This window comes from Hylobates moloch, unplaced genomic scaffold (assembly GCF_009828535.3).
Source record: "Hylobates moloch isolate HMO894 unplaced genomic scaffold, HMol_V3 SCAFFOLD_12, whole genome shotgun sequence".
Taxonomy (NCBI): domain Eukaryota; kingdom Metazoa; phylum Chordata; class Mammalia; order Primates; family Hylobatidae; genus Hylobates; species Hylobates moloch.
In genome coordinates this window covers 36,763,942-36,778,661 of record NW_026652287.1, presented here as the reverse complement: position 1 = coordinate 36,778,661, position 14,720 = coordinate 36,763,942, and the positions used below count along the sequence as shown (strand labels likewise).

The window sequence follows — 14,720 nt, the reverse complement described above, 5'->3', positions numbered from 1 at the left end:
TCTGTTCTTTAATACCCAAATGTTTCCCCACCGCGCCTACAATCAGACCACTGAGAAACAAGCAGTATTCTGTCCCTTTAATAGCTTTGTTAGGGGTAACTCCCCTCGCCTTGTGGGGAGGCTTAGGACGGGCGGGTGCAATCCTCGAAAGGGAGTCTCAGCGACCATGGGGGGCACCATCCACTGTAAGACAGAGGACAACGGCAGGGGGCGTCAGTTTAGGATGGAAGGGGCGGGGGGTGTGCAGGGGGCGTGGGCTGCGCCGCGCTGGGCTCTACAGTCGGAAGTCTGCGAGCGGGGAACCGGAATGTACCAGGTCGAGAAGCACTGGGCTGAACCACAAGAAGCCAATAGGAGGGGGGAATCGGGACGTCCAGATTCAGCATTAGGCTGAACTACTTGAAGGTCTTCATGGGGGGGGTGTGGACTGTACCATGTTGAGAAGCCGGGGAGGTGTGAGATTCCTGGGCTGAACCACAGGGAGGCAGAGGTGGAGGGAAGGGGTTGTACCTTGTAGATTCTCAGTAAGGGGGAAGGGAGCATCAGATTGTGGAACAGTGTAAGGTAGTACGACTTGGAAAGGGAGAGAGGATCCAAATTGTACCATTTTGGAAATTCACAGTAATAGGAAGCACAGAACAGTAGGTAATTGGACCATAGGAAGTTAGGGGTCAAGGGTTATAGACCAAGTTACAAAGCAGCGAAGAGGAAAGACAAGTCATGGGCTAGCAATGGCCTAGGGCTGGGAGGTGGACTGTACCACGTAGACATGTAGGGAAAGAGAGAAAAAGAGACAGCTCACGAGGCTAGACCATACAGACGCAGGAAGGAGGATGGGACTGAATCACACTGAGACACCAACACATATAAGCGGGTTAGCCCAAGACTTAGAGGGGGTGTAGACTGGACCATACCATGCAGGCGGTAGTTGGGGCCTCGGCAGCGCCTCTCGGGGTGCCGGGGGTCCCTGTTGCCCCTCAGTGCCCTGTGGGCCAAGGGCTGCAGGGGCCGGCTGTTACCGCTGAGGCTCTGGAAGATCTGGGATGGAGGATTCTGGCTCAGGAGTCTCAGGGAGTGCATCTGCCGTGGAAGGAGGGTGGGAAACTGGGAGTGAATAGTGAATGGTCTTGGTGACGTCATGCAGGAAATCCCGCCCCTGGGAGCATGTGGGCAAGGTCTGTTCTCAGCCCCACCCACCCCCAAGGTGGTCTGATCCTCTTACCTCCTTGAGTTCAGTCTATGAGGAGAGGGAGAGCAGGTGAGCAAGGGGATACCCAGGCCAGTGAGTGGAGTACCCAGGCCTAGGAAGGGCGGTGCGGACAGAAGGTCACCTGAAGGGAGGTGATATTGAGGGCTCGGTCAATGAGGATCCAGGTGACGGTCTCGGAGCAGGGCGGGGTGCTGAGAGAGCCCTGATAGGTGATGAAGCCGAAGGATTCAGGGAACAGGAGCTCCAGGCTCAGGTCTTGAAGAAAGTAGGCATCATCTGCGGGAATATCAGGCCAGAGTAAAGAGGGGTGGCACTCTTGAACCCCCCTCGTGTGTGACCACTGCCCCCAGCATGCCAGGGACTTACTCTTGTAGGAGATGCGAGTGATGGTGTCGCGGTTAAGGAGGCGACTGAGGAATGGGTTAGAGGTACTGGCCACCTGTGTGGGGGTACGAGGTGAGGACACAGGAGCCCAGAAGTCCAAGCCCTCAACCTTCTCCTCCCCCAGGACCCAGGAGTCTGGGCCTCCCAGCACCCCGCTTCCCTCAGACCCCGGGTTCCAGGCACCCAACTGCTCCCTCCCTCCGAATCTCGCCTCCGCTCACGTTGACAAAGAGGCTGAGAATGGCCAGGCCATTGGGGCCGCGGGAGGCGGCGCTGAAATTCCCGTAGAGTTCCTGGTTGAAGTGAATGAGCTGCACCTGGGGGTAGCACAGAGCATGGGGTCCCCAAGCAGAAGGGGAGGAGAGCATGACCCCAGCTTTGGGGGCCCGAATCAGGCTGAGGATTAGTGCTTAGGGTGGGAGGCCAGTTCTGTGGAGGAGGATGGCGTGAGACACTAAGACGGTGAGGTGGGAGCAATTGGGGTGACTCAGGGCGGAGGGTCGCGGGAACAATCAGTGGTCACTACCTCAGCAGAGAAGCCCTGGTGGTTGATCTGATGTTCCGAGCCGGCTCCGTCGCGAGCTCCAAACAGCAGCCGCAGTTCACTGAGTCGGTGGCTATAAAGGAGGGGACCCCCAGACACATTGACCACAGGTCGGGGTGCAGGCAGGAAGGAGACATGTCGGCCCGTGTTGTACAAGGTTCCCCGGAGCTGTGGGAGAGGCGGGAGCTGTCAGGGTGCAGGGAGAGATCTTTTATCTCCCGTTTCCCACGCCTACATTTTCTGATTCCAACAGTCTTTTTTTTTTGAAACGGAGTCTCGCTCTTGTTGCCCAGAGTGCAGTGGTGTGATCTCGGCCCACCGCAACCTCCGCCTCCTGGGTTCAAGCGATTCTCCTGCCTCAGCCTCCCGAGTAGCGGGGATTACAGGCATGCGCTACCATGCCCGGCTAATTTTGTATTTTTAGTAGAGATAGGGTTTCTCCACGTTGGTCAGGCTGGTCTCAAACTCCCGACCTCAGGTGATCCACCCGCCTCAGCCTCCCAAAGTGCTGGGATTACAGGCGTGAGCCACCGCGCCGGTCTTTTTTTTTGGGGGGGGGATACGGAGTCTCGCTTTGTCGCCCAGGATGGAGTGCAGTGGCAAGAGCTCCGCTCACTGCAAGCTCCGCCTCCCGGGCTCATGCCATTCTCCTGCCTCAGCCTCCCGAGTAGCTGGGACTACAGGCGCCCGCCACCACGCCCGGCTAATTTTTTGTATTTTTAATAGAGACGGGGTTTCACTGTGTTAGCCAGGATGGTCTCGATCTCCTGACCTCGTGATCCACCCGCCTCGGCCTCCCAAAGTGCTGGGATTACAGGCATGAGCCACCGCGCCCGGCTTTTTTTTTTATATAATAGAATCTCACTCTGTTGCCGACGCTGGAGTGCAGTGGCGAGATCTTGGCTCACTGCAACCTCTGACTCCTGGGTTCAAGCGATTCTCCTCCCTTAGGCTCCTGAGTAGCTAGGACTACAGGCGTGTGCCACCACACCCAGCTAATTTTTGTATTTTTAGTAGAGACGGGGTTTCACCCTGTTGGCCAGGCTGGTCTCAAACTCCTGACCTCAGGTATTCTGCCCACCTTGGCCTCCCAAAGTGCTGGGGTTACAGGCGTAAGCCACCGTGCCTGGCCTACAACAGTAATTTAATCATTCAACATAATTTGGACACTGACCACTTTCCAGGCTCTGTGCCAGTCTGTAAGTTGATGCCCAATATTGGTGAATTTGTTTGATTAACAAATATTGACTGAGCTGGTGCTATGTGCCGTGGATGCAAGAATAGAGAAATAAACAAGTAGACAAAAGTCCTGGGCCTTATGGAGTTTATGTTCTAATGAAGGCAAGACAGACAATTGTGAATCACATAAGTAACTGCTTAATTAATTACATCCTGAGCTCATGTTTGGGGGGACTGGGAGCTCTGAGGTGTCATGGGGAGCTCAGCTTAGATGGGGGGTGTCAGGAAAAGCTTCCCTGCAAAGGTGACATTTTATTTTTTTTTATTTATTATTTTGAGACAAAGTCTCACTCTGTCACCCAGGCTGGATTGCAGTGGTGCCATCACAGCTCACTGCAGCCTCAAACTCCTGGGCTCAAACGATCCTCCTGCCTCAGCCTCTCAAGTAGCTGGGACCACAGTCACATACCACCATGCTCAACTAATTTTCAATTTTCAATTTTTTTTTTTGGTAGAGAGGGTTCTCTCTGTGTTGCCCAGGCTGGTCTTAAGTCTTAAATTCCTGGGCTCAAGTCATCATCCTGCCTTAGCCTCTGAAAAATACTGGAATTACAGGCACGAAGCACTGCACCTGGCCAAAGGTGACATTTTAATGGGGACCTGAAGGATAAGCAGGGGTAACTTGCAAAAGAACAGAGAGAAGGGCATTCCAAGAGAAGAGGGAAGAGCAAGTGCAAAGGCCCTGAGGTGGCCTGTTTGAGTAACAGCAAAGAGACTTCATCAAAGTCCAGTGAACAGAGGAGAGAGAGGTTATGGGGGCTGAATGGTGCAGGACCTTGTGGAAAACAGTAGAGAGTTTTCTATTTTTATTTAAATAAACTGCATATATAGGCTGGATGTGGTGGCTCATGCCTGTAATCCCAGCACTTTGGGAGGCTGAGGTGGGCAGATCACCAGAGGTCAGGAGTTTGAGACCAGCCTCGCCAACATGGTGAAACCCCATCTCTACTAAAAATACAAAAGTCAGCCGGGTGTGGTTGTGGGTGCCTGTAATCCCAGCTACTTGGGAGGCTGAGGCAGGAGAATCGCTTGAACCCAGGAGGTGGAGGTTGCAGTGAGCTGAGATCATTCCATTACACTCCAGCCTGGGCGACAGAGCGAGACTCCGACTCAAAAAATAAAATAAAAATAAATAAACAAATAAACTGCATATATATAACACATTTGCCAGAGTGCCAAACATATAGTAAGTGCTATGTAAATGTTTGCTGTTATTACATATCCTAATAGGAGGATTTTGAGCAGGAGTGATATGATCTCATTTGTGTTTTAAACATCTCTCTAGCTGTGGGGTGAATAGATTGCAGGAAGTGAGGCAGGCCAGTGAGGAGGGTACGCCACCCGTCCAGGTGGGAGATGATGGTGCCTACATGAGACTGGGGGCAGTAGAGGGCGTGATAGGTGAAAGGATTTGAATAATATTTAGCAGCAAGGCTAGAAAGAACATGGATTGGAAATGGACATGAGGGAGAGAGGATAGTATGGGGAATGGCTTTGAGGCTTTTTGCTGGGGCAGCTAAATGAAAGGTAGTGCCGGCTCTTATAAGAAATGGTATTGGCCAGGCGCGGTGGATCACAGCTGTAATTCCAGCACCTTGGGAAGCCAAGGCAAGGAGAATCACTTGAGCCCAGGAGTTCGAGATCAGCCTGGACAACATAGTGGGACCCCACCTCTACAAAAAACTTAAAAAGTTAGCCAAGCATACTGGCATGTGCCTGCAATCCTGGCTTCTTCCTTCCTTTCCTTTCCTTCCTTCCTTTCTTCCTTCCTTCCTTTCCTTCCTTCCTTCTTTTTTCTTTCTCTCTCTCTTTCTCTCTCTCTCTCTTTTCTCTCCCTCTCTCTCTGTATTTATTTCTTTCTGAGATGGAGTCTTGTTCTGTCACCCAGGCTGGAGTCCAGTGGCATGATGTCAGCTCACTGCAACCTCCACCTCCTGGGTTCAAGCGATTCTCCTGCCTCAGGCACATGCCACCACACCCAGCTAATTTTTGTATTTTTAGTAGAGATGGGTTTCACCATGTTGGCCAGGCTGGTCTCGAACTCCTAACCTCGTGATCCACCCACCTCAGCCTCCCGAAGTGCTGGGGTTACAGGCGTGAGCCACCACACCCAGGCATGTCCTAGCTATTTTTGAGCCTGAGGTAGGAAGATCACTTGGGCCCAAGAATTTGAGGTTACAGTGAGCTATGACTGGGCCACTGCACTCCAGCCTGGGTCACAGAGTGAGATCCCAATTCCAAAAAAAAAAAAAAAAAAAGTATGGTTCCCAGCATGGTATTGTAAAGCAGGTCCCAGCATTCATGCTATGCTGCTTGGTTTGAATGCCAGTGCTGGCTCTCTGTGTGATCCTAGGCAAGTAACTTAACATCTGTGTGTCAGTTTCTGCATGTATATAATAAGGTTAATAATTGTACCCATTTTGGCTGGATGCAGTGGCTCATGCCTGTAATCCCAGCACTTTGGGAGACCGAGGCAGGTGGATCACCTGAGGTCAGGAGTTCAAGACCAGCCTGACCAACATGGAGAAACCCCATCTCGACTAAAAATACAAAAAATTAGCTGGGCATGGTGGTGCATGCCTGTAATCCCAGCTACTCGGGAGGCTGGGGCAGGAGAATAGCTTGAACCTGGGAGGTGGAGGTTGCAGTGAGCTGAGATCACACCATTGCACTCCAGCCTGGCCAACAAGAGCAAAACTCCATCTCAAAATAATAATAATAATAATTGTACCCATTTTGTGGGGTGGTTATAAGATGAGAGGCTTATCAAGCTTTTAAATCTGCCTGGCGCAGGAAATGTTCTGCTTTTCATTGCTTCTGAAGAAATGGGGAGACTAGGGGACCATGCTTGGGAAGGGAAGAATGGGTGATCCATTTTACAGTATAAGCAGCCTTCTCTCCACCCACTGCGTGTCCCCTCCTCCCTCAAGGCTGCTCTCCTACCTCGGCACCCCATTTCCCAGCCTCTACTCATGCCCATCCCCAGTGGGTTCAATAGCTCCTCCCTCCAAGCCCCTTACCTTCTCTCCTCCAGTGCTGAGCCTTAATGGGGGCAGAAAGGGGTCATAAAGAACCCTCTTCAGCTCCACATCCACGGGGCTCTGCCGCTTCCCCACAGCACACAGACTCCACGCTGCATTCACCAGGCCCCAGAAAGGAGGCCCTGGGGGTGGGGTCGGAGTAGGAGGACAAGGAGTCAGAAATAGAGACTGGATCCCAGGGCTGGTATCTGCTGAGTGGCCTGTGGTCTGGACTCCCAGATCCCAGGAGAGGAGGGGCTAGGGACCTAGACTCTTGGGTCTGAGGGAGGACTGGGCTCTGATCCAGAATTCTGGGTCCTAGAAGAATCTTGGAATAGTTTCCAAGTTTAGCAGAGACGGGTTTCGCCAAGTTGGCCAGGCTGGTCTTGAACTCCTGACCACAGGTAATCCACCCACCTCGGCCTCCTAAAGTGCTGGTATTTCAGGCGTGAGCCACCGCGCCCAGCGGATCAAACCCATCTTAAGCCATTGCAGATGGAACTACAACTCCCAGCAGGCCCCAGTGCTAACAGCCTACCCCTCTGCTGCCTACCTGCCCCAGAGCCCTATGGGAGTTGTAGTTCTTTTTTTTTAATCTCTCTTATCCCACAGCTGGATTATTATTAATGTGTTGGGGAGAGGAGCTGCAAGAGAGGTCTGGACAAGGTGGGGGACGGGGCCACCCAGCCTCTGGTTCCTAGCAGGAGCCAGGACCTTCCTCTCCCGGTAAACACACACATAATCTCCACCCCCACACTTTCCTTCCACTCACTCCCACTCACTACTTGAAATGCGCATGTATAATGTCCCATGGTGAGCCCCCGGGGTTCAGGGGCTGGCCCGACTCCTGAGGGACAGAGGAGGGGGCTGGGACTCCTGGTCCTGGGGGGAGGAGGGAGCTGGGAACCCAGGTTCCTGAGTCTGAAGAAGGAGGCGCCGGGAGGGCCGGACTCCTGGGTCCCCGCCTTGGCGGCACCTGGCACGAAGTTTCCCTGGAGATTATCCTTGTAGCTCCACCAGTCCTCGGGGTCAGGTGCTGGTCCGATGTGAGCTGGGAAGAGAGCAACCTGAATCCCTCTCCTTGGCATCCCCACCTCCACCCTCCCTCGGGGGCTCCTGCCGGGAACCCCAGGTCTTACCTGCTGCCCCCAGTGCAGCCCAGAGTACCAGCGCTCGAGGGGCGCTCAGACGAGCTGCAGCCCCCATCCCCAGGAGGCCTCCGAGGGACCCCTGCCCCCCTCTCTCAGCTCCTCTGTCCCCTCCTTCTGGGACCCTGTCCCTCCAGGACTTCCAGCTTTCCTCTCCTCCCCACAGGGAGTCCCAGTTCCCCAAATGCCAAAGCAGCCAGGGACTGAGATCCCCCCTTCAAACCCACTCTTCTTCTCTCCCGTCTCTCTGTGTCTTTCTTCTTTCCTCTCCTCTTTTCCCGGAATCCTCCAGTCTCCCTCTCGCTCCTGATCTTCCTACTCCTCTCAGCCTTCTGCGGCCTCCAGGGCTACCTCTTGGTTCCTAACCCACAACCCCTCTCCGTTCTCTTTTCATTAAGCTCTCCCAAACCACTTAACTCCAGGTCTCCATCCAGCATCTCCTCCTCCTCCCTCTGTCCTTTCCAGCTCCTGCCTCTTCTCTCCTCTCTCCTTCTTCACCTCCTCCCGCCCTCCCTCTGTGTCGGCCTCCAGCTTCGTGCTCTCCCCACCTCCTCCTCTCCTGCCTCTTCTCCCTGTTTCAGTCTCTCTTCTCTCTCGTCCCTTCCTCCCTCCTCCCCCTCCCTATCCTCTCCCCTGGTGTTATTTAATTTTGTTGTTGGGCTGGGGGAGCAGGTGATCTCATAGCAGCAAACACTCCTCGGGTTGGCTGGGGGTGGGGGGTGCCAAAGGGGCAGGATTCCGGAGGAGGTAGGGGGCTGGTCCTCGCCTCCCAGCCGCGCCGGGGCCACGCGGGCGGGGGTGGCCGGGACACCTGGGGCCGGGAGGAGGCTGTTCCCATCCTCCGCAGGAAGGGGAAAGGGGGGCCCTTAAGGTGGAGCTGTGAGTGGCTTCGGAAGTCTCCATGCTGGGGGCCTCCGGCCTTGGCGGATGCGGGGTCGCCCTGCTGGCTGGGACCCAGGTTGGAGCCGCCCCAGCGCCCGCAGCCCCCCTTCCCCGCCCCAGGGCTCCACTGGGTCCTCTGCCTGGGGCTGCCTTAATGGGGCCAGGGGATCCCCTGGGAGCCTGGAGTGCAGTGAGGGCTGCTCGCCGGGAGGGGGAGGCAGAGACCTGGCGAGGGAGAGAGAGGCGGGGAGGAGGAGCTGGGAGGGCAGAGGCGGAGAGCTGGAGGTGAGGACCCACATCTGCGGAGGCTGGCGGGGGGGAGCCTGAGATGGATACAGAGAGGAAGGGCGGAGGGGCAGAGGGTTAGAAAGGCAAGAACAAACCGCCAGGCAGGAGTGAGGAGGAGGAGAAGGAGGAGAAGGAGGTGAAAGAAGAGGGGGGAGGAGGGAGAGGAGGAGGAGGAGGTAGGAGAGGAGGAAGAGGAGGAGGGGGAGGGAGAGAGGAAGGAATGAATGAGAGAGATACAGGTAGAGGCAGAAAAGGAGATACAGAGACGCAGCGAGACAGACATGGAGACATAGAGACACACACTTAGAGATAGACTCAGAAACTCAGAGACCAGGCAGCAGATGGTGTGGGGAGAGACAAAAAGAGAGAGAAAGAGCGATCCAAAGAGACACCAAATTTTTGTATTTGGGGAGAAGAGATGGGGTCATGCTATGTTGCTCAGGCTAGTCTCAAACTCCTGTCCTCAAGGGATCCTCCCACCTCAGCCTCCCAAAGCATTGAGATTGCAGGCATGAACAACCATACCCAGCCTGAGAGAGACCACATATTATTGTTGTTGTTATTATTTATTATTTTTCACCCCGTCTAATGGTAGTGAAACTGCTCATTGTCTTCTTTTATTTTCTTTTTTGAGACAGGTCTTGCAATGTCGCCCAGGCTGGAGAGCAGTGGTGCGATCATGGCTTGATCCAGCCTCGAACTCCTGGGCTTAAACACTCCTTCCACCTCAGCCTCCCAAATAGCTGGGACTACAGGCACATGCCACCATGCCAGGCTAATTTTTAAAAATTATTTTTTGTAGAGATGTAGTCTTGCTATGATGCCCAGGCTGGTCCGGAACCCCTGCGCTCAAGGGATCCTCCTGCCTTGGCCTCCCAAAGTGCTGGGATTACAGGTGTGAGCCACCTTGTCCAGCCTGACACCAAACATTAACGAGACAGAGAGACATAGAAAGAGACACACATACATCAGTACAGGTGGAGAGAGACATAGAAACACACACACAGACTGGGCCTGATGGCTCACACCTGTAATCCCAGAACTCTGGGCGGTCAAGGTGGGTGGATCACTTGAGGCTAGGAGACTGAGACCAGCCTGGCCAACATGGCCAAATGCCATCTCTACTAAATACATAAAAAATTAGCCAGGCACGGTGGCTCACGCCTGTAATCCCAGCACTTAGGGTGGTTGAGGCGGGTGGATCACCTGAGGTCAGGAGTTCGAGACCAGCCTGACCAACATGGTGCAACCCCGTTTCTACTAAAAAATACAAAAATTAGCTGGGCGTGGTGGCACACACCTATAATCCTGGTTACTCAGGAGGCTGAGACAGGAGAGTCGCTTGAACTGGGTAGGTGGAGGCTACAGTGAGCCGAGATCCCAACAGTGCACTCCAGCCTGGGCAACAGAGTGAGACGCCATCTCAAAAAAAAAAAAAAAAGAAAGAAAGAAAAAGAAAAAAGAAAGAAACACACACACAGAGCTAGAGACAGAGACCTGGGAACAGGCACACACACATCTATAAATAGAGACGCTCGTGCAGAGAAAGAGACATCAACAGAGAGGAACAGATGGACAGAGATAGAGAGACCCAGATAGAGGGAGAGAGGACCAGAAACAGACCAACTGACGTGATGGGAGAGACTACAAAGGAATCAGAAAGACAGAGGTATTCAGAGATAGCAAATTGGGATGGACATTCAAAACCTAGAGATGGAGAGAGACACCCAGAGAGAGTCAGGGGTGGAGAGAGACACAAAGAAAGAACACAAGAAGGAAAGGTACATACTAATAATTTGTTGCTGGTGGGGCTTGGTGGTTCATGCCTGTAATCCCAGCACTTTGGGAGGCTGAGGAGGGAGGATTACTTGAGATCAGGAGTTTGAGACCAGCCTGGGCAACATAGTAAGACCTCGTCTCTGCTTTTTATGAAAAGGAATAAAATACGCCAGGCGTGGTGGCTCACACCTGTAATCTTAGCACTTTGGGAGGCCGAGGTGGGTGGATCACAAGGTCAGGAGATCGAGACCATCCTGGCTAACATGGTGAAACCCCGTCTCTACTAAAAATACAAAAAATTAGCTGGGCGTGGTGGTGGGCGCCTGTAGTCCCAGCTACTTGGGAGGCTGAGGCAGGAGAATGGCGTGAACCCGGGAGGCAGAGCTTGCAGTGAGCTGAGATCGCACCACTGCACTCCAGCCTGGGCGACAGAGCAAAACTCCATCTCAAAAAAAAAAAAAAAGAAAGAAAAGAAAAAAATAGTTGGGGAACAGTGGCTCACGCCTGTAATTCCAGCACTTTGGGAGACCAAGGAAGGCAGATCACTTGAGGTCAGGAGTTTGAGACCAGCCTGGCCAACACGGTGAAACCCCGTCTTTACCAAAAATACAAAAATTAGGCTGGGCACAGTGGCTCACGCCTGTAATCCCAGCACTTTGGGAGGCCGAGGCAGGCGGATCACGAGGTCAGGATTTCAAGACTGGCCTAATCAACATCGTGAAACCGCATCTCTACTAAAAATACATAAATTAGCCGGGCATGGTGGCACCCGCCTGTAATCCTGGCTACTCAGGAGGCTGAGGCAGGAGAATCTCTTGAACCCAGGAGGCGGAGGTTGCAGTGAGCTGAGGTTGCACCACTGCACTCCAGCCTGGGTGACAGAGTGAGACTCTGTATCGAAAAAAAAAAAAAATTAGCCGGGTATGATGACGCATGCCTCTAGTCCCAGCTGCTCAGGAGCATGACGCACGAGAATCACTTGAACTCAGGAAGTGGAGGTTGCAGTGAGCCGAGATCACACTACTGCCCTCCAGCCTGGGCGAAAGAGTGAGACTGTCTCAAAAACAACAACAAAACAAAACAAAACAAAACAACAACAAAAAATCTGTTGTTGTGTGACAAATTACCCTAAAACTCAGTGGCTTAAAACAACAAACATTTATTGTGTTCACAGTTCCTGAGGGCCAGGAATGTGGGAATGGCTTCACTGGGTGGCTCTGGATCCCTCTTGAGGGTGCAGTGAAGCTGTTGGACAGGGCTGCAGTCATCTCAAGTCTTTTATGACCTAGTCTCCCAAAGTCACACACCTTTTATTCCACGCATCAGAAATGAGTCACTAGATCTAGCCTACACTCAAAAGGAAAGACGTTAGGATCCTCTGCTCTTGGGCCGGGAGCGGTGGCTCACACCTGTAATCCCAGCACTTTGGGAGGCCGAGGCAGGCAGATCACTTGAGGTCAGGAGTTCAAGAGCAGCCTGGCCAACATGGTGAAACCTCGTCTCTATTAAAAATACAAAAATTGGCCAGGCGCGTTGGCTCACGCCTGTAATCCCAGCACTTTGGGAGGCCGATGCGGGCGGATCATGAGGTCAGCAGATCGAGACCATGGTGAAACCCCGTCTCTACTAAAAATACAAAAAATTAGCCTGGCGTTGTGGCGGGCGCCTGCTGTAGTCCCAGCTACTCGGGAGGCTGAGGCAGGAGAATGGCGTGTGAACCTGGGAGGCAGAGCTTGCAGTGAGCCGAGATAGCGCCACTGCACTTCAGCCTGGGTGAAACAGCGAGGTTTCATCTAAAAAAAAAAAAAAAAAAAATAGGAAGGCTTCCTGGTGTGATATAACATTTAACTTTCTTTTTTTTTTTTTTTTTTTTTTGTGAGACGGAGTCATTCTGTTGCCCAAGCTGGAGCACAGTGGTGGCAGAGTCTCATGATCTCGGCTCACTGTAGCCTCCACCTTAGGGTTCAAGCGATTCTCCTGCCTCAGTCTCCCAAGTAGCTGAGATTACAGGCGCCCACCACCACGCCCAGCTAATCTTTGTATTTTTAGTAGACACAGGGTTTCACCATGTTGGCCAGGCTGGTTGCTGGTCTTGAACTCCTGACCTCAGGTTATCTGCCTATCTTGGCCTCCCAAAGTGCTGGGATTACAGGTGTGAGTCACTGTGCCTGGCCAACATTTAACTTTCTGACTATCTCCATAATCCTAACTAGTGCTCAGGATGCATCTTTTCCCCCCCGAGTCCTCCCCGCAGCCTCCTTCTCAGCTTCTCCCCCTCCAGTTCCCCTCCCCTTGCAATCCATGCCCTACAGATCCCAGAGGGTTTTATTTTTATTTTTGTTTTTATTTTTTTTGAGACAAGGTTTTGCTTTCTCACCCAGGCTGGAATGCAATGGCATGATCACAGCTCACTGCAACCTCAACTTCCTGGGTTCAAGTGATCCTCTCATCTCAACCTCCCAAGTAGCTGGGACTACAGGTGTGTGCCACCACACCCAGCTATTTTTTAATTTTTCTTTTTAAATTGTATTTATTTATTTATTTATTTATTTAAAACAGGGTCTTGCTCTGTCACCCAGGCTGGAGTGCAGTGATGTGATCATAGCTCACTCCCAGGCTCCAGGGATCCTCTTGCCTCAGCCTCCCAAGTAGCTGGGGCCACAGGCGCATGTCACACACCCAGATAATTTCTGTATTTTTTTTTTTTTTTTTGTAGAGACAAGGTTTCACCATATTGCCCACACTAGTAATTTTTTTTTTTTTTTTTTTTGAGACAGAGTTTTGATCTTGTTGCCCAGGCTGGAGTGCAATGGCGCGACATCAGCTTGCTGCAACCTCTGCCTTCCGGGTTCAAGTGATTCTCCTGCCTCAGCCTCCCGAGCAGCTGGGATTACAGACACGCGCCACCACACTTGGCTGATTTTGTACTTTTAGTAGAGACAGGATTTCTCCATGTTGGTCAGGCTGGCCTCGAACTCCCGACCTCAGGTGATCCACCCGCCTTGGCCTCCCAAAGTGCTAGGATTATAGGCGTGAGCCACCGCGCCAGGCCAACACACTAGTCATTTTTTATGTTTTTGTAGTGATAGAGGTCTCACTATGCTCGCTGGGCTGGTCTTGAACTCCTGGCCTCAAGCAATCCTCCCACCTTGGCCTCCCAAAGTGCTGGGATTACAGGCGAGAGCCACCATGCCCAGCCCCTGAGTGGTTGTGTTACATTTAGAGTGGACCCTGCCTCTCCCACAGCTCCCCTGCACCTCTGGACAGGGTCCCCCTCCTCAGCCTTTCTTGTCGTGACCAGATTCTTCTAATGTCCTTGAAGATCCACCTCTGAGAGAAGTTTTCTGACCTGCAGGCTGGGTTTGGGGTACTCTCTGGGCTCCCCCAGTGAGCTGAGCCACCTCAGTGATGATGACGATTGCCCGTATCACTCTGTTTTAACATGGTTTGTCTCTCACACAAAGCTGATTCTGCCCCTCCCCTGCTCACAGACCTCCCATGGCTCCCCAGTGCCCTGGGGGAAAAAAAGCCCAGGTCCTCAGCCTGGCCTGAGAGACCCCACATGCCCTGGCCACCCCCAGTCCCCAGCCTCATCTCTTCTTTCACCACACAGACCTCCTGCCCTGGGATCTTTGCCAAACTGTTTCCTCTAACCGGGCTCCCTGTCTCCCTTCTCCGCTGGGCAAATTCCTACTCAGACTTTTGCACACTTCAGGAGTCCCCTCCTCCAAGAAGCCATCTGGCAATGCCATGAGGTGAGCAGGGGCCTCCTTGGAGCTCTGGAAGCCACCTGTGCTGCCTCCATTATAGCACAAAGACAGACTGGGCTTGGTGCCCAGAGGGGGAGGGAACGACCAGGCCGGAGGTGGGTCCCAGATGTGGATTTCATGCCTATTCGTCTCGGGCGCTGGGAACAAAGTTTGGGTCATGAGGAACATATGGGGCCTGCTCTGCACCATGCTTTCATCTCCTATCTCCCCAGCCCCTGAGTGGGAGGCGGCAGCGCCAGGCCTCTACAGGCCTGGGTGGTTCCCACAGCCCCTCTTGGCTTCCTCACCCCTCTCTCCGTCTTCAACTCCCACTGCCCCTGGGAGCCTAGAAAAATCCTCCCTGATCTATACTCTTGCCTTCTGGTTCCAGTCTCCTGGAGGAGGTATGCACTGTGGACTCTGGGTGTTTAAATTTTATATATATATATATATATATATATATATATATATTTTTTT

General features: G+C 52.9%; 1 protein-coding gene across 1 annotated transcript; it reads right to left on the bottom strand.

The window, feature by feature from the left end:
* Positions 1–63: 63 nt before the first annotated feature.
* Positions 64–8,141, bottom strand: CA11 (carbonic anhydrase 11). Its single transcript, XM_032169261.2, has 9 exons — positions 7,537–8,141; positions 7,374–7,448; positions 6,398–6,540; positions 2,121–2,306; positions 1,816–1,911; positions 1,577–1,649; positions 1,332–1,486; positions 915–1,080; positions 64–183 (listed from the first exon to the last, which is right to left on the bottom strand). The coding sequence occupies exons 1-9, from the start codon at positions 7,601–7,603 to the stop codon at positions 158–160; spliced, it is 987 nt and encodes a 328-aa protein (XP_032025152.1). The 5' UTR covers positions 7,604–8,141; the 3' UTR covers positions 64–157.
* Positions 8,142–14,720: the final 6,579 nt, after the last annotated feature.

Coding starts and splice junctions, on each gene's coding strand:
- CA11 (XM_032169261.2), bottom strand. CDS start 7,603: ATGGGGGCTGCAGCTCGTCTGAGCGCCCCTCGAGCGCTGGTACTCTGG. Junction 7,449..7,536: donor GGCTGCACTGGGGGCAGCAG/GTAAGACCTGGG, acceptor CTCTCTTCCCAG/CTCACATCGGACCAGCACCT. Junction 184..914: donor CCCCAACTACCGCCTGCATG/GTATGGTCCAGT, acceptor TCTGTCTTACAG/TGGATGGTGCCCCCCATGGT.